The sequence below is a fragment of the Microcaecilia unicolor genome, chromosome 1 (assembly GCF_901765095.1).
Source record: "Microcaecilia unicolor chromosome 1, aMicUni1.1, whole genome shotgun sequence".
NCBI lineage: Eukaryota > Metazoa > Chordata > Amphibia > Gymnophiona > Siphonopidae > Microcaecilia > Microcaecilia unicolor.
The window spans coordinates 721,649,005-721,672,771 of NC_044031.1; the positions used below are offsets into that span (position 1 = coordinate 721,649,005).

General features: G+C 43.3%; 1 protein-coding gene across 1 annotated transcript in view; it reads right to left on the reverse strand.

Annotated features, from left to right (window-relative positions):
- Positions 1-2,718: 2,718 nt before the first annotated feature.
- Positions 2,719-23,767, reverse strand: part of LOC115459797 (zinc transporter 4-like) — a 30,279-nt gene continuing 9,230 nt past the window's right edge. The window contains exons 3-7 of the mRNA XM_030189577.1: positions 13,980-14,133; positions 10,741-10,930; positions 8,300-8,405; positions 6,915-7,049; positions 2,719-6,078 (exon numbers count right to left, since the gene is read on the reverse strand). Of these exons, the coding sequence (XP_030045437.1) occupies positions 5,927-6,078; positions 6,915-7,049; positions 8,300-8,405; positions 10,741-10,930; positions 13,980-14,133 (737 nt within the window). The 3' untranslated portion in view covers positions 2,719-5,926. The remainder of the gene's footprint in view (positions 6,079-6,914; positions 7,050-8,299; positions 8,406-10,740; positions 10,931-13,979; positions 14,134-23,767) is intronic.

Here is a 23,767-nt window from a genome sequence, read left to right on the forward strand (position 1 = left end):
ACAAGGTAGGGGGGGTGGGGGCTTCTAGACCACCAGGTGTGGGGGGGAGGATTGACCCGCAGCCCACTGGGCCACCAGGGACATCTGAGGGATGCTGGGGGGGGGGTAGGGGCTCTGGAGACCCCCCTGGATCTCCAGCACCCGTTTTGCTTGTTGGGGGGGGGGGGTAGTTGGGGTCTGGTGGTCCCATGGACCTCAAGCCCCTGTGTTTGACAGGTCTGGGCCTTTGACAGCCCAGACCTGTCAAACAAGTGTGGGAAGATTCATTCAGGCACAATTCCTCCTGTACTTCAACCCCATGATCAGAGAGAATTGCGTGCTTAAATTTGCATACAATTATCTCTGAGCCTAGGTCCGGTAAAGACCAGCGCTGCTCCTGAGCTATTTTTTAGAGCGCTCTTTGGAACAGCACGGGGCTTTTGATCATTTGCCCATTAGTGGAATAACTGAGATAAATGAGAGATGTATGTAAAATGGGGCCAGCCCCTGGGCACATGCTAATCAAAGTTCAGAACACATAGGCATCAGAGTTCTAGTGTGGCATCCCAAAGCACAGGCCCATTGGAGAAGCATTCAATTGCAGTTTATACTGGAAACTGGTTCCATGGAATCCATTTTTTTTTTGTTTCAAATTGAATAAGGTAATTCCAGGTTGCACTAAAGCTCGTATTGCATTAGTGTGTTTCTGTGTCAGTCCTGCCAGGTTGGTTCTTGCAGCTTTCTGGAAGGATCCTGGAGTTTCCTCTATGCATAAGAGGCTGCAAAAAATTGAGATACCATATTGTTTCTAATAGCCCACCCCTCTGTTTCAGCAGCAAAACACCTTGTAAATTTCATTTTAAAAGCCAAATGTAGATTCCTCCAATAGCAGCCCAGCCCCTGGAATTTGTTGTAACTGACATTGCTCTCCTCCACCTCCACCTCCACCTCCCCCCCCCCCCCAGATCCCTCTGCTTACCTTTTCTTGTGGTTCTGGGTCAGTGCGGGCCTTAAGCATGCACAAGTGCTCAAGGCTCTATACCGAACAGGCACCACAACTGTGAGGAAAGATAAGAAGAGCTATCCAGTCATCGTGAGTGTTTGCGTGTGTGTGTGGGGGGGGGGGGGGGGGGGTGAAGAGTGGAGGAGAGCAATGCTGGTTACCACAAGGGAGCAGGGTGCTGGACAGAAATGGTGCCTCCATTAATAGCCTACCCTAGACTTAATAAAACCCATTAATAGCCCAGGCGATTTTTAGAGAGAATTTAGGTATATTTTCACCAGAAATAAACTTTGACCACTTGCAGTCTATTGCTGGAGTTACAGCGTTCCTATATTTTGAAGGCTTGAGAGGTACCTCTTCTCTCCCTTCAAGGGTTTTGCTTGTCCCCCCTTTTTCTTTTCTTTCCTTCTGTTTATGAAAGCTTTAAAAGAGAGGTTTTCCTCGGCTTTGAAATTTATGGGCCAACTTTTAAATATTTGTATGATGGTGGTTTAGAATACTACATAATGTTTGTTTTATGCTCTTAAGTTGTGTCCTTATATCTCTTTTAAAATAAAATATCTATATTTCTAAAGTTGTACTTTTTGCAGCTGTAGTAACATCTTTAAAAACTCCCAGTTTCTTCTCGAGCCAGACAAGAATAAAACCAGGGTAACCAAGAACTTTGCACTATCATCAGCACAACATATTGGAACTAAAATGTACAAGGCATCTTTTTGTAACAGTAATAAAAATAATAAATCTTTACAACATTAGATTTCCGCTGCAGACTCCCAGCCATATTAAAAATTTTTTCTCGGCAGCGTTGTTAGCTTGCCCGGTTTTTCCCCACAGTTGGATGTTGCGGGGCTCTCTCTCCCTGATGACGCCCCAGTTGGCGAAATGGGACCATTGGGGAGGCCCTTAAGTTTGCAACAATAAAGATAAGTAGCTGTGGTTATGTTTTTTGGATATATAGCATTTATTTATATGTTTAAGCGCACAAGTTAAACATTCAGGGAGGAGGCTGGTACCAGTGATTACATGGTAGTGACTGTAATGTGGTGATCTTACTGATCAAAAAGTGTCACTGGTCTGAGGTCTTCTTTCCCTCTATCATTGATAAGTTTATCTCACAATTCATCATTTTTACCCGCTATGTTTGCTGGCTGTTATTTTACATAATTTAGCGCAGTTACTCCCAGAGTTTTTTTGTTACATTTGTATCCCACATTTTCCCACCCATTTGCAGGCTCAATGTGGTATTTAAGCATCTTCCAAAAGAATTATAAACGTTTCCTATTTAAAAAAAAAAATACATATAAGAACTGAAACACAATCGTTTAAATAAAAATGTTTATTTAAAAGATTACAATTTGCAGTTTTAAAATGTAGTTTTAGAAATTTAATGGTACAGAAATATCAATAGCTGCTTCTCCAGTCACAGAGAAAATGATCCAGATGTCAGCTAATTAGGGTTCCTTATTCTTGTACAAAAATACAGAAGATTTAATTCAATTAGCAATTACCAGATAAACCATAGTACTATTTAAAAAACAAAACAAAACACAGAAGCCCTGCCATTTAGTATGTAAAAAAAAATACTGCTTCAGATGTGCACAGGCTGCTTGGGCAAGTTTTCACTAGATTCCACCCCACACCTATAAGCCACCTGCATTCAAACTGAACCAGTCATCAGAACAGACTTGACTGTTTCACAATGGCTAGTATCTACCTCTGGTTTATTAACATATTTCTAATCATTCTGGTTTAATAATGTCATGACAGTAGCAGTATGAGAGCTGACCACTATAAAAAAAACATATGTCTATTGGTGTGCATACATACACACAGCAGCAGTAATACAGTTGCCCAAAATACCACTGGAACACCTTAAAATAGTACAAACACTGTCTCAGATTCCAAGCAACTTCACTGACTGGAAACAATAGACAAGAATTGCTTAGAAATAACCTGGTTGGGCCAGCCCAGTGGCTCAGGTGAAAAGTGCTGTGTGCTGTAATATGGAAGGTCCCCAGTTCAAGTCCCAAGCACAAATCTTTCACCTCCCAAGTCAGAGGGGGATGACAATTCTGTGGAGGTAGCATTCACAGCCCCAAGGCAGGGGAACTTTTGGTACTGGCTCAAGGGTGACACCTAGTGTCTGGATTCAGGGCCCTTGATTACAGGGTTCTTTCTGGAAGGAGCCATGGTGTGTAGCCTCCAACCCAAGGCCAGCACTGCAATACTGAACTACCTCTAGGTAGTTGCAAATGAAGGTTCATAGTACCAGATTCCAGCCCAGGTTTGAAATGAAACAGAGGTACAAACGAGTTAAGAGGGAAAAACAGGTTTTCATGACCATAGTAGTTTGGAATGTTGAATACTTCTTAATACCTTATAAATGCTAACACACACACCCACAAATTCCTACAATTAGATCAATCCTGTCCAGACAGAGCACTGCCTAATCAGTCAACTAGAAGCCTTGTGGTATAATCAAATTATAGAATAAATCTGATATCTAGCCCTTTCCATGTTCCATATGACAGACCTGCCATGCCTTGCCTACTATATACTGCTTTTCAGCATCATCTTCTTCAAATATAGCATTTAAGAGAAACAAAAACCTTTAACTCACCACAGGTTGCAAAATATATGGGAGTTAAAAAAGATCTTTTCACAAAATTATCAGGTGCCCCCCTCCCCCCACACTGAAAGTCTGAGCTGTGTGCACAGTGTTGATGCTGAGGCTTTTCAACCCTCAAAGCTTCTGAAATACTAGAAACCCTTAACAGAGAAAGACTTTGCCATTTTTGTCAACCAGTGCATATTTTGCTCCAAAAACCAAGCAATACTATAAATTGGCCACAGTAACAGGTTGAAAGCAGATCCTGAAAGCGGATTTAAACAAACAAATCTCAGGTGTACTGCAGGTGGGCCTCTAAACAAAATGTTTTTCACTGAGTCACACACACACTACCAGCCTGAATGCATTCCGACTCGGCATAATGAGGCCAGTTGTGATTACAAAGTAAAAATCTATGCAAAGACCAGCATCGGTTTTAAATGCACCTCTGTCTATGGAGGGAAGAGGGTGGGATTACTTCTGATCAAAGGACATTTTCAGCTGTGACAGTGATACTAATTACATACTAGGGAATGTAAACTGTATTCAGCTGTACAGCACAAAGCCAATTATTCTCCAGGTCTGGGGACTAGAATGCACCTTCCCCATGTTTTACAATCCACACGATGTAATACCCCATATTTAAAATGATTTCCCTGAGCACAATTCCATCTTACAAACTGAGAACAGGGAAAAAAAAAACATTCAGCCTGATCACCTGACAAATCCGCAACAGTGATGGCTGAATCAGACTAAAATGGTAGCAAGCAGCCCAGCAGAGAAATGAAATCAGCCCAGAGTACTATAAAACATACATACTGAAGAGAACGAAGTTTGTAAAAGTATCTAAAACAGGAAAGAATCTAGCCTTCAGCTGCAATAAATTCTAAGCCCTGAAATGCATGTTTCACTGTTTTGTTTTCACTAGAATGTGTTTCACGTGTTAAATACTGGTCTTTAAAGACTAATGAACATCTTCCTCCTGTAAAAACCTGCCCTAGGACCATGCTAAAGGTGTCCCACATGCTACCCCAACACAAGAATCACTAAATGATAGTGAAGTCTGACAAAAATTCACACAAGAAAAATCATGAAGCTGAGCAGAAATCTGTTCTATTAATGCTGTGAACTCCACAAAAGGGCAGCAGTGCAGTAGCCCCCAGAAGTAGCACAGAAACTCTGTCCTGGAATCTGCTAATACCATCAGTGGCTTGAGGTGACTCCGCGATGACGACCATTTCTATGCCAGAATACTAAGGTAGGCTGCATACACTTTCCGTACTGCTGTAATACAACGTGCAACGTATTGCTATGTTTCCTAGACTGACAAGTAAATCTGTAGTGGACTGTGGTAACAACAAAGACAAAACAGGGTCTCCATCACAGAAGGTTTCTTGCCTCTAAAGTGCTTTTTCTCTATTTTTAGAGCCTGTCACTCTGCCAGTTCAGTCCCGCTCTTAAGGCAGGGCTGCTCAGCTACTTTCCTGCATGTGTTTACCTCTTCTCCATCCTGTGGGGCACCCCATACGCCACACAGAAAGCACCTGTACAGACTGAAAAAATTTGAGGTTTGTAAGGAGTGGCTACATTTGAATTGGCTTATTTTAAAATGTGCTTTACCATTAAAATACTAGGAGCACAGAACTGGACTACTGGAGCGACCTACCAGTTACAGCAAAGGCCGAGAACTAGGAGTTAAAACCTCATGTCTCTCACTGGTCTCATGTCTCCCACTGGCAACTTATGACTTTGGTCAAGTCTTATCTCCCACTGCCTCGAGCACCCATTTGGATTGTATGCCATTTGAAACGGGTCTTACTGTACTTCAATACTGCTCGTCATTGTACAGCCCTATGTACATCCAGTATACAGCTTATGCTTTAGAATCACTATAAAAATAGTTGGGCATAGGTGACTGCAGTAAGCTTTGCTCCCTTTGCACTAAAATGTAGATGGGTTCAAGCTTTTCACTTAAATACTGAATTTCTGGTCACTTTAGAATACAGACAGTATATCACTAACAATGTGTAATTTTATGCATAAGTTGTGCAAATTTGGGTCTTGTTCTGTAAACAAGGTAGGTCCAGACCCCTCCTCTGTTTCTCCCACTTAACCTACTTAAGTGTTTGTGTAAAACTGGACAGAAAGAATGTATACTTTGCAGAGGGAAAGCAGTATAGAACTCATGAAAGGAGTGGGTGCTGCCGGTTTATACCGGCTATTTCAGTGGGATCTCTTGTCACGAGATATCCTTCAGTTTCTGTAGTTGCTATTTATTGCTCAAGTCTTTAACAGGACTGGGGTGTAGTGATAAGGCAGCAGTTCAGTGAACTAGGTTAGGCAGCAGAATTTTGACAGCTTGCACAGCTGCTCACTTCCTGTCTGTAAGTCTGCAGATCCACAGAACACTGGTACAGTCCGTAGGTAGTCAGCAGCAAGTTTCTGGTCTTGGACTGGACTTCCTCCCATTTAGATGAGCTACCAGGATCTGTACAATACAAACAGAGCGTAACACTTAAAAGATGCTGAAACAGCCAGACAAATGTTCTGAAAACATTAAATAATAATAATCTTTATCAGGATGTTTATATACTGTCTCATCCTTCAGCTCTGAATGGTTTACAACAAAAGTCGGAGCTCCCCCCACCCACCCACAAACGTTACAAAATAAGAACATTAAATTATAACAAAAATCATACTAAGAAAGATATTGTGTATAGCCTTACCTTTACAAGTTTACAAAAATACAAATAATGTGTCTCACATCTAACAGCTGGAGGTAAGGGAATTCCATACACTGGGAGTAGCAACCTTAAAATTTACTATGTATGTATGTTATGCAAAGGAGGCTGTTAAGAGAAGAAGCAGCTGAATGAACTGCCAACCAACTTATTCATATGAATTGTATGAGCAGATAAACAGATTACGGTGGTCAAATTTATAATGTACACAATCTGGAGTGACTGGGCCCATCACCTTATTTATGTGCTACTAAACAGTGGTCCGGCAACATTTTATTAAATGAAACCGTAACAACTGCAATCGTAAGTTCAAATACACAGTCATTCCAAATTAAAGCAATGCACAAGTACAGTAGTCATGAGTCCAGGGCTTTTCAAACCTACCTAAGCTGGTCAGGTTTTCAGGATATCCACACCGACAACACACCTATATATTCACTGTGGATATCCTGAAAAGCTGACTAGCTGTGGAGGCACAAGAAAAGGTTGGGAAAGCCTGGCATATGGGATGCTATGAACAATGATGCAAGTTTCTATAGTTTATAATGTCAAGATCCAATAGTCACACTGGCGTCTTACTTACTGAGCAGCAAATGTACAATTGCGGTCGATTTTCCAGTAGTTAGAGACCAAATATAAAGATGTTCTACTGAATGCACATCTTCAATTTTCATTATGTCTTCTTTTATACGATCCACATTCAAATGCAATGGAACACCTGAGGAAAATAAAACCACACTTAATTTCACTGATCACAGGGATATCGGATGAATCACTTTAGAAGACCACGTTAGAGCAAAACAGATAGATGTTTTACCTTTTATTCTGATAATGAGCACATTAAAATACATTATTAAAAAAAAAAAAACACACACAAAAAACCCCCAAAACCTGTGCCTGCTGTTTGTGATAAAATTACATTCAGTAATTACATTATACTGTTTTCTTATTGACTGCAATAACCCAGAGGGTTCAGAGCGTTTCACAAAAACAGGCAAAACCTGCAAGTTAACAAATACCAGTTTAGAAGATACAATTCCTTATATCAATGTTACTAAAAAAAAAATCTATATTAAAAATTTCTTAAACTACTACAACGGAATTTATGCAGGATACAAAGAACAAATTATAAAGAAAGTTCAGACCGCTCAAAACACGGCAGCCAGGCTTATATTTGGAAAAACGCGATTCGAAAGCGACAAACCCCTCCGTGAGAAACTGCACTGGCTCCCAATCAAAGAACGTATTGCTTTCAAAATCTGCACCCTGGTTCATAAAATTATCTACGGCGAAGCCCCGGGATACATGACAGACCTCATAGACCTACCAACCAGAAACACAACAGGATCAACACGAACATACCTAAATCTCCACTACCCAAGCTGCAAAGGCCTCAAATACAAATCAACCTATGCATCCAGTTTTTCCTAAAGCACACAACTATGGAACGCATTACCAAAAGCCGTGAAAACAACTTATGATCACCTAAACTTCCGGAAATCATTAAAAACTAACCTGTTCAAAAAGGCATACCCTACCGACCCAACTTAAATGTCTGTACCCTGCAACACAACGAAATCAAAGCTCGTAATGGACATATAATAACTCTTCCTCTCTACGATTCCCTAATGTGTCTGTACACACGAACCTTATTCTACCACAACATTACTGTATTTGTTCATACCGGAATTGGTGAACGCATTTACGGTACTATGTAAGCCACATTGCGCCTGCAAATAGGTGGGAAAATGTGGGATATAAATGTAACAAATAAAATTATGGTAGATAACCAAGCAACATAACTAACTAGAGGCATTCATCTGGAAACTGGTGACCAAAAATGTTTGTATTGCATTACCACATTTCAGCCACAAACATGCACTCATCTCTACTAGCAAACTTGCTACATCACATTTTAGTTCCAGTGGTGGGATAGTTGCTGTATTAGAAAACCCGTGCACAGCTTACCTTCAAGTATTATGAATATGGTGTCTCGCATGATTCTCAGGGTTGTAAAAATCACCAGTAATGAGAATACATATGTACAGATGGGATCAGCAATTTTATACTCTGGCTAAAAGGCAAAAGAAAATTTATACTTACACAGAGTCCACTTTAATACTTTATATTTGAAGAATAGTTTAAACCATTATTCTCAATTTTAAGGGTGGGGGGGGGGGGGGGGGGCTAATCACCTCTGCCCAGATCACTGCAGAAGTCTGCACAGTTCAATCTGATTGAAAGATTTTGACTTTTCACAGCAAACTATACAGGGGCAAGAGGTTATAAATGAAATTCTAGCACAGTTTGAGCTAATCAGATACCATATACAGGAAGCATCACCTCCCATCCCCCCCAATACTTCAGAGAAACAGCAGCACCAGAGGAGAAAAATAAATGTAAAAGCCTTTCTAAAAAAGGTAAAACAGTTAAAAAATACATTAATTTTAATGTATTTATCAGATTAGGGTTTAATTTCATTCTCTGTATGTTGTATCAACATAGGGCACTTTTTTAGGGTGGGGAGGCATTTTTTGCCATTAAGTAACAATGTAAAATCATGAGTACTGAATTTATACTATCATAATACTAGCATGGACATACTGAAACTCGGCATCAGAACTGTTCATTAATCTTAGCACTAGCCAACTCACAATAGCCCCTTCTTTGTCACCATCACTCATTGATATGCTCTCAAATCCCACACTCTTGTCCCCAGCCCTCGCTCGCATCTTCTTGAGCTGAGTATTGGGGCTCTATCAGGTACCTCCACTATTCCTCCCGATCTTTAGTGTACCTGCAATGTTGGGCACAAGCTGCCCCAATCCTCCTGCACTTCCTTCATCCAGCAGTAGGTGGTGAGTGACAGCAGGTGTGTAGAGTGTGCAGTGAGGGAGGGGCAATATGTACAGTGTGACAGGTGATGAGAGATATAGAGACTGTGGTGGTGGTGGTTGAGGCAATGATCTGGGTAGAGGCGAGGGGAACAGAAAAGGGGGAGTGTGAGTTTTCCCGACATGCAGGGTAGTGTGTTGCATGTGTGATGGTATGGAAAAAAGAGGGGATTTAGATAATATAACATATGCCAGGGGTGTAGCCAGACTTCGCGGTGGGAGGGGGCCAGAGCCCAAGGTGTGGGGGGGGGGGGACGGGACATTTTGGTCTGCTGCAGCAAATACCCAATCCCCGCACAGATGAAGTGTTGTCAAGTGCTGGTCTCCGGTGCTGCTGCGTTGCCTGCCCTGCTCTGTCTTCCCCTCACGTCCTGCACGCTCAGTTTCACTAAAAGGAGCGTGCTGGACACGAGGGAAGACAGAGAAAGTGCCAGAGACAGGCGCTGGGCAACACTTCAGCTGGCGGGGGTTGGGGACACTGCCAGCAAAACCAGGGGCCCAGAGGAAATGGGGGGGGGGGGGGGGAGGCCAGGCCCTCATGGTCCCACATAGCTACACCATTGACATATACAGCTCTTGTCTTTCATCTGTGGAGACCCTGGTACTAGTTTATCCAGACTGCTCCTTGGCTCCTGGTACTCTCTCCTTATGTGCAATGTGATGAGGATGAGGAGCGGGGTATGGGATAGGCAAAGGGTGTGTGTAAAGGTATGTGTTGGTGAGACAAGATTGGGGGGGGGGGGGGGGGGGATGAAAGGGTGAAAAGAAGCAATAGATTTACCGTATGGTGTAGGGTTCAGTCAGCTTGGGTAGAGTGGCAATGCGGAGGAATGAGAGACAAACAGGAGCAGGGTATTTTGGCACTGGTGGGGACTTACTGCAAAGAAGCTGTTTACATGACAGCCTATGATCGTTGGCTATTTAAAACCCATGGTCCCGGTCAGCCTTTGTCTGCAGGGGTTGGGAACCTCCACTATCACAATCTGACAGGATCAACGAGATCTGTTGTAGGGTGAGTGCAGTGGGGTATGCCTGTGTGGACAGACAGTTTAGAGAAACATTCAGCTGAAATCTTCAAGTAAAATGTGAAACCCCCCCCCCCCAATCCATTCTCCCTGTGCTGTCCAGCTCAAGACACACTTCCTTCCCTCCCTCAAGGAAAAAAAGAGAGTCTAGCATTATTCAATCGAAGCATCACCTCTACTGGACAAAAGAGTACAGGCATTGATGTCAAAATGCATGTTCTTCAAAGAGAAAAAAAGTGAAAAGAAGAGTTGGGGGGGTGGGGGGGGGGGGACTCCACTGTGTCACAAGTGATGACCTACGCACTACATCATTATCAGAAAGTTATATGGACTTGGGAAGGGCCCTGCCTGGGCTGGAAATCCAGAAATCAGGTAGACCAGTTCAAAAATAAAGTCTGCTATAAAGGTAAGTTTCAAATATTCATTTGAACCTTCCATCAGATATGACTGGACGTCAACAAGCACACTACATATAAAAGGGACATCCTACCTTAAAACGAATAATATAAGCAGCTACAAGGACACCAACACTCTGTACCAGGTCTCCCAGAGCATGAACAAATGCTGCTCTCACTGCCAGACTGTCTTGCCGGGGATTCTGACCCACACCTGTGTCAGAAGTGTTTGTTGGAGGATGGTGAGAATGAGGGTGGCCTGACTGTTTCAACAAAAATCCCATTCTGCAAAACAAACAGAAGGAAAAAAAAAGTGTTAGACCAGCATCTGAACAGAAGAGATTGTGCCCCAAGAATTAGGGGGTCTAGCTGCAATAGCATTTTTAGCTCACCTAGAAAATCAGCTGGTAGTAAACAGCGAGATGTCCATTATATTCCTATGGGTGTCTCGGCGTTTACAGCCAGTTGATTTCTACTGCGAGCTAAACACATTACCACGGCTTAGTAAAAGACTCCCTTGGTACGAAGGAACAAATTTTATGACACGGGCCATGTTTCTGCAATATATCTGTGTCATGAGTGTTCCAACACAAGTCAATTGTTTTACCAAACTGGTTAAAAGTAGAATGGTCCAGCATATATACTGGTTACGTCATTGCATCCAGAGAAATTTTAGGGCAGGATCTTGGATTCATCTCCTGCTACAAAAAGAAGCAGGATGTACCAAAGCACTTCCTAGTCAGGGCGGGAAGTTACCACACCCCGAGACAGAACCGCTGCTCGAAAGGAAGCATCTGATTTAGCAGCCACATCTACCCGATAATGCTTCGAAAAAATATGCAGAGAAGCCCAAGCAGCCACTCTACAAATGTAATCCAGGGAAAAAACACTCCCACGAAGTCATGGAATGTGCTTTCAATGACTCTGGAAGGGTGCGGCCCTCCACAATATACACAGAAACAATTGCCTCTTTAATCCACCGGGAAATCATTGTCTTAGACACCGTGTCTCCCTGCTGAGGGCCAGCAACAAAAGAGATGATCTGAATGCCGGAAATCATTCAACATCTGCAAATAACGAAGGAGAACCCTCCGAGCATCCAAAAGCCAAAGAGCTGCGAACTCGGCTCGGTAATCCTCCTTCTGAAAGGACAAAAAGAAGAGAGGCTGATCGAGATGAAACACTGAAACCACCTTTGGCAAAAAGGAAGGAACTGTACGCAAAGTCACGCCCGACTCAGAGAACTGCAGGAAAGGATCCCAGCACGATAACGCCTGAATTTCAGACACCCTGCGAACAGAAAAGATGGCTACCAAAAACACCACTTTAAGGGTAGGGTCCTTGTCAGAAGCCATCCGCAGAGGCTCATAAGGAGCCCTCTACAAGGCACTGAGAACAAGATTGAGGTTACAGGGCGGATAAGGCCACCAAAGCAGTGGACGAAGGTGGAAAACTCGCCTCAAGAACTGCACATCAGGGTGTGACGCCAAAGAACAGCCCAACACCCTTTCTCAGTAGCAAGCCAAAGCAACCTGTCAAGAATCATACCACATCAGGGTGCAAAGCCAGAGAAGAGCCCGACACCCTTCCTCGGTAGCAAGCCAAAGCAACCACCTGCACTCAAAGCGAATTATAAGCAAGACCCTTCTGTAGCCCTTCCTGCAAAAAGGCCAACAGCTGAGACATGGAAGCCTGGAATGGCAACCAAGCATGGGCTGCACACCACGTCTCAAAGGTCCTCAACATCCGAGAACATGCAGTCAAGGTGGCCCTCTTATAGGCTAGCAGCAAGGTAGCTATCACCACATCCGAAAAGCCCTTCTTCCTCAAACTTGACTACTCAAGAGCCAGGCCGTAAGACCAAAGCAGAAGGGAACCTCCATCTGCACCGAACCCTGGTGAAGGAGACTAGGACTGACCGGGAGGCGAAACGGAGGTGCCACCAGCAGCCGCACCAGGTTTGCATACCATGGATGCCACGGCCAATCTGTAGCAACCAGAATAACCTGGCCCCTGTGGCATGCAATCCTAAAACCGCCTCCGGCCAACGTTGCAGCAGAGCCCTCCTCTCTACAATGACTGAAGAACACGGGAACTTTGGAGTTCAAATGGGACGCCATGAGATCCACCTCCGGAGTGCCTCACCTGAGACAAATCTGGTGAAACACCGCTGAAACAAGCTCCCATTTGACTGAGTCCAGGAGATGACGACCGAGAAAGTCTGCTAGAATGTCGCAACAACCTGCGATGTGAGCCGCTGACAGACCGAGGACATTAAGCTCTGCCCACTCCATGAGTCATCCCACCTTGTCTGCCAGGGCCCGACGGTTGATGTACACTACTGCCATCGTGATGTTCGACAGAACCCGGACTGCCTTGTCTCTCAATGATTCCTGTAAAGCATTCAGCACCACCTGGAGCTCTAGCCAGTTGATCGGCCATGCCGCTTCCACTGCCCCTGAGCATGAAGGTGGAGATAATGGGTTCCCCAGCCTGACAGGCTGGCATCTGTGACCACCATCAGCCATTGCGGGGGCACCAAGGGCATCCCCCTTTCCGCAAGGCAGAGCCATGAAGCCACCAACTCATGCTCTGTCGAACCTTGGGAAGCCATGGAAGACACTGCAGATACTCCTGGGATACCAGAGACCACTGGCACAAAAGTGAGAGCTGCAGTGGTCGCATGGGATTGGTAGCATGGAATGTTGCTACTATTTGGGTTTCTGCCAGTTACTTGTGACATGGATTGGCCACTGCTAGAAACAGGATACTGGACTAGATGGACCATTAGTCTGACCCAGTATAGCTATTCTTATCTAACAAACGTTTAATTATTTCTGAAAATAAGAACATAAAAATTAAAACACCTTAGCAGAGAAGGCAGCTCTCCCAAGTGTGAAAATCCTTGTGGCTGTATTTTTCTATAACAATTCCATTGTAGGAAAAAGAAAAAACAAAGCGATGCCACTTAACTATAGAACATTTTCTTTCAAGTACGCCCAGCGTCACTATTCAGAACCCACTTCAAGAGACCAAAGCAATGGTCTGAGCAAGGCATTAAAAAATAGAAAAAAAAAAACAAACCAGGGTAGGGAAACCAAGGATGTGTCCCGTTCCTTGATTTACAAGAATCCAGGATGTTGTACGTTTTTTGTTGGGGGGGGAGGGGGGAGAGTGGGAAATAAATTATGAAACATGAGTTATAGAAAAATCAAACATACCCCAGCAATTCTTCACTGAAGATAACCCAGATCAGATTTCAGTTTCAGCAGAAGGCATTGTCGATTTAAAAAATTAAGAGATTAGGGGGAAAAAAAACAAAATTAAATCTTACACGATGTTTACTGCAACACCAAGAGCAGCTGTGATGAGCATAATGTCACCATTAATTTCATAGTCCTTGAAGATGGTGCGTTGAACAGCTTCGTATAACAAGAATGCAGTGAGGATATACACCAGCAGTACGCTAGCAACGGCTGATAAAACCTCTGTGAAGGGGAATACAAACATTAATAAGAATCAGTTTAAAAAAGGGATGTCTCCATTTACAGATTTCATTTTTTGTTGAGATGTTGTTCAATCAGTATAATTTTAATTTATCATAATATAAAAGCACACTTCATCCTGAAGCATGTACCAAAGTTGCCCCTTCTCCATGGAATGAAGAAAAAAAAAATGCATTTTATCAAAAGACAGCCGGGGCAGGAGCTCAGAGCCAAGCCTTTCAACTAGACTGGAAGTCCTGAGAAAAGTTGCTAATCTCAGCTGTTTCCTATAGCTGCAGGGCTACAATGTCTTAACACCACTCTTGAATGATCTGTGTACTACTACTACTACTTATCACTTCTATAGTGGACAAAACCAGGACTGCTGGTATCTGCTAACACTGAGGGAGTCAGAACATGGTCAACAGTTTTCTCCCTATCTGAACCCTGCCCTCTTCCCTTCCCTCTCAAACCCCCTCTATTAGCGGAGATTGGGTGGCAGAGCCAGTGGTGGGAAGCGGGTCTAGTGGTTGGGAGACGGGGCTAGTGCTGGGCAGACTTCTACAGTCTATGCCCTGAAAATGGCAGATACAAATCAAAGTCAGGTATACACAAAGCAGCACATCATCTTGTTGGGCAGACTGGATGGACCATACAGGTCTTTCTCTGCCATCATCTACTATGTTACTATGTTATTTGGGAGACAGGGTGACTCCTGAAGCTCTGCATTATACTGTGTTACTGAAATTATACACTCTCATTAACAACTCTATCAGTTATACTATGGATCAGAGGCATAGCTAGACCTCAATTTGGGAGGGGGCATGAGCCTATTATGGGGGAGCACATTTTGCCCTGCCTTCCTGCCGCAACCCCACATACCTGGGCTGGCAGGAGTCCCCAAGCCCCGCCAGCAGAAGCTCTCCTGTGGCAATATTCACTGCCGCGCTGCTTGCCCTGTTTTCCCGCCCTGATACGCATGCTCATTTTTAGTGAAATTGAGCACGTGCGAAGCTCGCACATGCTCCATATCACTAAAAATGAGCATGCGCATGGGGGAGGGGGAAAGCAGGGCAGGCAGCACGGCGGCAAATATTGCTGCAGGAAGCTTTCTGCTGGCGGGGTTTGGCAACCCCCGTCAGCCAAACCAGCAGACCTTGGAGGACCCCAGGCCCCCTGTGGCTACACCACTACTATGGATTCTACTATTAAGACTCTATTAATTTCGCCCTTATGAGTTGCAATAATTTATAAATGTGGGCTACCGTTAGCATGACTAGTGGTATAACCACCAGCCTGATTTTAGCACAGGGTTCCATTTTATACAATGAGATCCTATGTTAAAATAACCCATCTTTAACAGTAGCCTATGTTTATAACATTAAGGGGGGCCAAGTTATCTGGTAAGCCAAGTCACAATCACGCTGCGGAGGAACAAGAAAATAGCACCAAGAAATGAGGCAGTTTATTTACTAATAAAATTTGAATAAAACACATTTATCCATTGAACTTTCTCATTTTTTAATGGTATTTTCTTGTTTCCACTGCTGGTTATATAGTTCATGCCTCTGTTACAATCATTTCCAGTTTATCCACATATCTCTGGAGTTCCTGATGAAGTCAATACAAAACTCTGCAGAGTCGAACTTGCAGAAGTTTGGTGTGGACTCTTTGGTTATTGAATATTATTTGGAATGGTTAAGCGTGGATTATTAAGATTATAAAGGATTTTCAGCAGCGCATGGGAATGATTAAAGGATTGTGACTTTTCCAGCGTCTGCTATTTGTCTGAAAGATATATCGGAGGGAGTGTTGAATGCTGTTACAAGAGGGGATCTTGGATTGAAGGACGAGGTACACAGCGTTCCACCTTTACATAAGCTAAGTGCCTTAGGGAATTTTCCTCCTTTCCCGCTTTAGAGTGACACTTTCAGGCATTTTAATTGCCGAGGGGATTGGAGATTTTACATATAAGAAAGTACTTCCATAGTACCATTAAGGGGTGCTAGTGTGAGTTTTATGTCGAGGGGGCCAATGAGAGACTAGGCATTACTATTAAGTGTGAAGATGAGTTCAATTTTAGAGCACTGGGTGTTTGCTCATTTGAGAAAAATTAAAAAGTTGTGGAGTAGATCAATGATTGAGAAGCTTATTCACACTTAGAGGTATAAATCACTTTGGTGTTTCCTTGCTTGGGTGAGTTTTTACTCTGAGACTACTCCCTATACACATTATTAATTAAGTCTTTGATTATTGAAATAGTTAAGGCTGTTCTCTCATTGGTTCCTCCTCTGTTCTAGAACCCTGGTTCTCTAATCATATTCTGTTACAATTAAGGCAACTCTTGTTTGGAAGGTGAAGGAAAGGGAGGGAATGGGGCTTGATATACCGTTTTTCTGTGTTTTTTGCAACTACATTCAAAGTGGTTTACATAGTATATACAGGTACTTATTTGTATCTAGGGCAATGGAGGGTTAAGTGACTTGCCTACAGCCACAAGGAGCTGCAGTGGGAATCGAACCCAATTCCCCAGGATCAAAACTGCTGCACTAACCATTAGGCTACTCCACTCCAGGAAGGAAAAACAAACTGGACAAACCACAAATTTTCAGCTTCCACTGAAAACACACAGTCAGTTTCAGCTGATGAAACTGGGCAAGAGAAGTTCACCATAACTAAAACAGAAACTTGGTCAGCTTCTAGTCGAGTTACATTGGTTACCTATACCACAGATTCCCAAACCTGGTTTTTCACAATGAATATCCATGAGAGAGATTTGCATGCACTGCCTCCATTGCATGCAGGTCTCTCTCATGAATATTCATTGTGGATATCCTGAAAACTTGAATGGCTGGGGTGCCTCCAGGACCAGGTTTGGGAATCACTGACCTATAGTATTGAAGAATCAAGATTAACAAGTGTTGACCATCATCCAGTTGGTCCTTTCTGCGGATGTTCCTCTTTACTCAAAACTTGGTTGTTAATAGTATTGCATATTTTGCCTAAACTCACACCGTCATTTTCAGTTGCATGATCTGCTGAACGGAAAAACTCCCAGCAGTGTTAAGAATGATAAATGAAGCTAAACTGTTAAAGCCTTTTTTTTCCCCCTAGCAAGCACTTTCATTCTAATTCATTTGAAATCTGCAAATCGTGTGGGTTTTGATAGTGTGCTCAGAAAGGATGGGTCAAATTTTGGTGATTTGCTGGAGGGAGGGAGGGAGGGAGGGATGGGGGAGAGAGAGAAGTCAAAGATGACCCCAAGGTTACAAGCTGATGAGACAGGGAGGGTGAGAGCATTACAGATAGAGAATGGAGGAAGAGGAGAGGTGGGTTTAGGGGGAAAGATAAGATGCTCAGTCGTGGCCATGTTTAGTTTCAGATGGTGGCGAGACATCCAAGCAGCAATGTCAGACAGCCAGGTTGATACTTGGGCCTGGATTCCTGCTGAAATTTCTGGTGTGGAGAGGTAGATCTGGGAGTCATCAGCATAAAAGTGATACTGAAAACCATGGGATGAGATCAGATCACCAAGGGAAGAAATATAGATGGGGAAGAAGTCCCAAGCCACCGCCCTGAGATACACCAACTGATAGTGGGACAGAAGTGGAGGAGGATCCATCAGAGCATGCACTAAAAGTGCGATGGGGGAAAGAAGAAGAAAACCGAGAAAGAAGAGTCCTGAAATCCAAGTGAGGAAAGCGTATCAAGCAGTAGGTGATGATCAATACTGTCAAAAGCAGCAGACAGATTGAGAAGGATGAGGATAGAATAGAGACCTTTGGATCTGGCCAAGAACTACTACTACTACTTATCATTTTTATAGCACTACTAGACCTAAGCAGCGCTGTACACTTGAACATGTAGAGAGACAGTCCCTGCTCGACAGAGCTTACAATCTAATTAGGACAGACAAACGGGCCAAACAAGAGATAATGGAATATTAAAGTGAAAATGAGCCACCCAAGGGCTAATTTTCAAAGCAGTCTATAGGTTAAGTCTCTCTATGGCCTAACCACATTGAAAAGCAATCATTGACCTCTAACAAACCAACAAGAACAGGTCATTGGAGACTTTAGCAATTATGGCCATTTTAGTTGAACGTAAAAGGTGAAAGCCAAATTGAAGTGGATCAAGAATAGCTTGAGATGAAAGAAACTCAAAACAATGGCAGTGAACAGCATGTTCAAATATTCTTGGATGGGAAAGGGAGGAGGGAGATGGGGTAATAGTTGGAAGGGCTGGTGAGTCCAATGAAGGTTTTTTTGAGGAGTGGTGTAATTACGGCATGTTTGAAGGCATCAGGAGCAGTTGCAGTGGAAAGTGAAAGATTACTAGCATATGTCGGTATTTATGCACCAACATTTAAGTTCAGCCACTTACACCATGTCAATGGCTGGTGCAAATGTCCGAAAGTAAATGTAGAGGGTGGGCGTTAAACTGTCAGTTTTCAATAGGTCCAGATTCTATAAGTGGTGCTCAAAATTTGGGCGCCGAAAAAAAATGAGCGATGAGTGCTATTCTATAAACGGCACTTCGAGGGGCACCATTTATAGAACAGCGAATAGCGCAGAGGTCCGCACCCAACTGTGCATAAAGATTTACCCTAATTGAAATCTAGTGTAAATCCTTGCGCCTAAATTAGGAACGGATCCCCCGAATTCTATAATACCGTGCACATCTTTAGTGAACGCCCGTGACCTGCTCCTCCCATGGTCATGCCCCATTTTCAGTTGCACACAAAAATTTACACATGCATCTTTCTAGAATAGTGTTAAGATGCACACATAAATCCAAATTGTTAGCATCTAATTATTAGCATTAACTGGGCTCATTACTCAAATTGCACATGTAAATTGGGCATGCACCCAAATTTGCACATATAATTTTGTGCGCCATATATATAGAATCTGGGGGTTAATGTAAAAGTGCTGAGCATGCCAATGACCTGCCCATGCCTGTCACATTCACACCCACCTACCAGTTACATGGTAAAGGATTTCCATGCCAAGGTTACAGAATTACAGTTAAGTGTATAACTGCAAATTAGTGCTGCTTAACTCAGTGGCGTACCAAGGGTGGGGCGGTGGTCCGCCCCGGGTGCATGCTGCTGGAGGGGTGCAGAGAGCAGCTGCGCGCTGATTCCCTGCTCCCTCTGCCCCGGAACAGGTTACTTCCTATTCCAGGGCAGAGGGAGCCAGCGGAGATGACAGCCGCGCGGCTGCTCCCAACACCCCTCCAGCAGCATGTGATGATGCCAGGTATGCTGATGCTGCAGGGGGGGGGGGGGTGCGCAGCGGTGATCCGCCCCGGGTGGCAGCCGACCTAGGAACGCCACTGGCTTAACTCCAATTATAGTTAATTGGTAGTTAATGCTAACATCTAATTTATCAATTTAGATTGTGTGTGTAACTGGCACTATTCTAGAACCTGAATTTGCAGTTTTGCACGCTAAGCAGAAAAATGTGCATGCAAGATTAAACAATGAGTATGTGATTAAAGCTGCAAAAAAAAAAAATTCAAACATTCTGCATGTTTATCGTATTATATTATGAATGTCAGTTGTGAGTCCCTTAAAATTTAGAGAAAGGCAAGATATAAAAGAATTTTCACAAATGTTTCTTTCAACTCCTTAATTATTCTGCACCTTTATAAAAAAGTGTGAATATTTTGAGATTTTATTTTTTACACAATTTTATAGTATGTTATGCAAGCAGGCAAACAAACAAACATGGTCATCTCGTCCTAACAGCAAAGAAGTGGTGATGTCAGCATGCCACTCTCTATTTTCAGAAGCAGACAGGGACAATATGTTGATGTAACTAATCTGGATACAAGTGTAGGATCTGAGCCATGAGTGAGCATGGTCTCTTCTTGGCATTTTCCTGCCCCAAAGAAGTCACTAGAACACCAGGGCTGCAAGGTAGGTTCGGGAGAGAAGGAGGCAGCTGCTCGTGGATGGGAGGGAAGGGAAAGAGGGAAATGCAGCACATGGATAGAAGGGGATGGAGAGGAGAGGGGGACATGCTGCTCAAGAATGTTTGCTTTTTTGGAAACGTACATCTTTTCTAATTTTGTATTTAGACTACGGAAAGGGGGAAAGGGAAATGGGACTTGATATACCGCCTTTCTGTGGTTTCTGCAACTACATTCAAAGCAGTTTCCATAGTATATACAGGTACTTATTTGTACCTGGGGCAATGGAGGGTTGAGTGACTTGCCCAGAGTCACAAGGAGCTGCAGTGGGAATCAAACCCAGTTCCCCAGGATCAAAGTCCGCTGCACTAACCACTAGGCTACTCCTTTTGCCAGTATTTTCACTATTTATAGAATCTGACTTTCTTAGGGACCGGGGTGGCATTTTAGTTTTTGTCTCTTCTTTTTTTGTCTCAACTAATATGGTAACCCTAGTTTGGGGTGCCCCCACCTGCTCCAAAGAGTCCTGTTTGTGGCTTCAAGCCCTGTTTCAAAGCCTCCAGCTCCTAGTATTCCAGTCTTTGGTTTCGGGGGCTCTCATTCTGCAGATTCCAATTCCAAAAAGACTCCAGCTTTGGCCGTTTCTGCTTCTGCGCCTGACAGCCCAACCAGAGATTCCAGGTTCTATAGTTCCAAACCTGGCCTCAAGAGATCCTGCATGTCCAAAATTTAGCTTCCATGACACCACATATCCTGGTTTCAGAGATTTCAAATACACGTCTTAGTTCACAGCTTGACACTTAGCGGTAGTACTGCCAAAACTACTGCTAGGAATCAGTCTTGCCATTTTAAAAACAGGATGGAGTCGGTCCAGAGGGCGGCTACGAAATTAGTAAGCGGTCTTGAATGCAAAAAATTATAGGGACAGGCTTATGAACCTCAACATGTATATGCTGGAAGAGAGAAGGGAGAGAGGAGACATGATAGAAACGTTTAAATATCTCAAGGGCATTTATGTACAGGAAGAGAGCCTTTCTCAAATGAAGGAGAGCTCAGGAATGAGGGGGCATACGACAAAGTTAAGAGGGAATAGGCTTAGGAGTAACCTAAGGAAGTACTATTTCACAGAAATGGTGGTGGAGGTGTGGAATGGCCTCCTGGTGGAAATTGTGGAGTCGAGGACTGTTCCAGAATTTAAAAAGGCATGGGATAAGCATGTGGGATCGCTTAGGAACAGGAATAATTAGGGGTTACAGAGGATGGGCAGACAGGATGGGTCATATGGCCTTTATCTGCCGTCATGTTTCTATGTTTCTATGGGCACATACAAAACCCAGGCAGCAACAGGACTGGGAGCAAAGGGTGATCGTTCTTATCTCAACACTAAAACACCAAAGGTATCACCAGTAGGTGACAGAGGGAGGAGGGACGAGGCGATTTGTTACAAGTAATTTTTTTTTTGTTTGGTCAGCAGCCCCTGCCACATCTGCAGCCAGAAGTCCATTGTTGAGGGCTCGCAAAGGTGGACTGAGGGGGCCAGAAATTCTCTCCCCCCCCCCCCACAATCAAATATTACCTTTGCTGGCAGGGATGTCAAGCCCAGCCATCTGAGGACATCTTCTACACAGTCCCACATGTGCTGAATAAGCAGCAAGCACTTCATTCAGCAGGTGCACTTCAGCCAGGACTATTTCACACATGCTCAGAACTCAGCATGCGTAGAAGAGACAGCATTAGCAGCAAGCATACCTGCTGAATGAAGTACTTGCTGCTCGTTCAGCACATGTGGGACTGTGTAGAAGACGTCCTCAGATGGCTGGGCTTGACATCCCTGCCAAGGAGATGACTTCGGACAGCAGCATTTAGCATACCTGCCAGCCATAAATACAGAAGGGCTCACTGCCTGAAACAAAAATGTATGAAAACAAAATGAAAAAAAGAAAAAAAAAAAAACCTGCAAGCACATGAAATTAAATAAAATGACAATTTTTTTTCCTAAGCACCCCTCTCAATAATCCAAATATATAAATATTTTTAAACATAATTGCTGTCCCAGCAGCAAAGATTAAACCTGCTCTCACAGAGGAAACTCACTGATGTCTTTACAGTCTAAAAGAAAACTCAGCATATTCCCTCCCAATTTAAGCCCACCAACTAGCTTCCCTGAAATGTATACAGCTTCCTAAAGGAAAAGTCCATAGATCATTATTAAATTGACTTGGGAAAATCCACTGCTCATTTCTGTAATAAGCATCATAAAATGTATTGAGCTTTTCTGGGATCTTGCCAGGTGTGTGTGACCTGGATTGGCCACTGTTGGAAACAGGATACTAGGCTTGATAGACATTTGGTCTGTCCCAGTGTGGCAGTACATAAGTATTGCCATACTGGGAAAGACCAAAGGTCCATCAAGCCCAGCATCCTGTTTCCAACAGTGGCCAATCCAAGTCATAAATACCTGGCAAGATCCCAAAAGAAGTACAAAAAATTTTATACTGCTTATCCCAGAAATAGTTGATTTTCCCCAAGTCCATTTAATAATGGTCTATGGACTTTTCCTTTAGGAAGCCGCCCAAATCTTTTTAAAACTCTGCTAAGCTAACTGCCTTTACCACATTCTCCGGCTACGAATTCCAGAGTTTAATTACACATTGAGTGAAGAAAATGTTTCTCCGGTTCATTTTAAATTTACTACACTGTAGCTTCATCGCATGCCTCATAGTCTTAGTATATTTGGAAAGCGTGGACACTTCACATCTACCCGTTCCACTCCACTCATTATTTTATAGACCTCTATCATATCTCCCCTCAGCCGCCTTTTCTCCAAGCTGAAGAGCTCTAGCCGCTTTAGCCTTTCCTCATAGGGAAGTCGTCCCATCCCCTGTATCATCTTTGTCGCCCTTCTCTGCACCTTTTCCAATGCCACTATAACTTTTTTGAGATGCGGCGACCAGAATTGAACACAATATTTGAGGTGCGGTCGCACCATGGAGCGATACAAAGGCATTATAACATCCTCATTTTTGTTTTCCATTCCTTTCCTAATAATACCTAACATTCTATTTGCTTTCTTAGCCGCAGCAGCACACTGAGCAGAAAGTTTCAACGTATCATCATCGACGACACCTAGATCCCTTTTTGGTCAGTGACTCCTAACATGGAACCTTGCATGACGTAGCTATAATTCATGTTCCTCTTTCCCACATGCATCACTTTGAACTTGCTAACAAACGTCATCTGCCATTTAGACGCCTAGTCTCGTAAGGTGTTCTTGTAATTTTTCACCATCCTCCCGCGATTTAACGACTTTGAATAACTTTGTGTCATCAGCAAATTTCATTACCTCACTAGTTACTCCCATCTCTAGGTCATTTATAAATATGTTAAAAAGCAGTGGTCCCAGCACAGACCCCTGGGGAACCCCACTAACTACCCTTCTCCATTGAGAATACGGACTATTTAACCCTACTCTCTGTTTTCTATCTTTTAACCAGTTTTTAATCCACAATAGAACACTACCTCCTATCCCATGACTCTCCAATTTCCTCTCGAGTCTTTCATGAGGTACTTTGTCAAACGCCTTCTGAAAATCCAAATACACAATATCAACCGGCTCACCTTTATCCACGTTTGTTCACCCCTTCAAAGAAATGTAGCAGATTGGTGAGGCAAGATTTCCCTTCACTAAATCCATGTTGACTGTCTCATTAATCCATGCTTT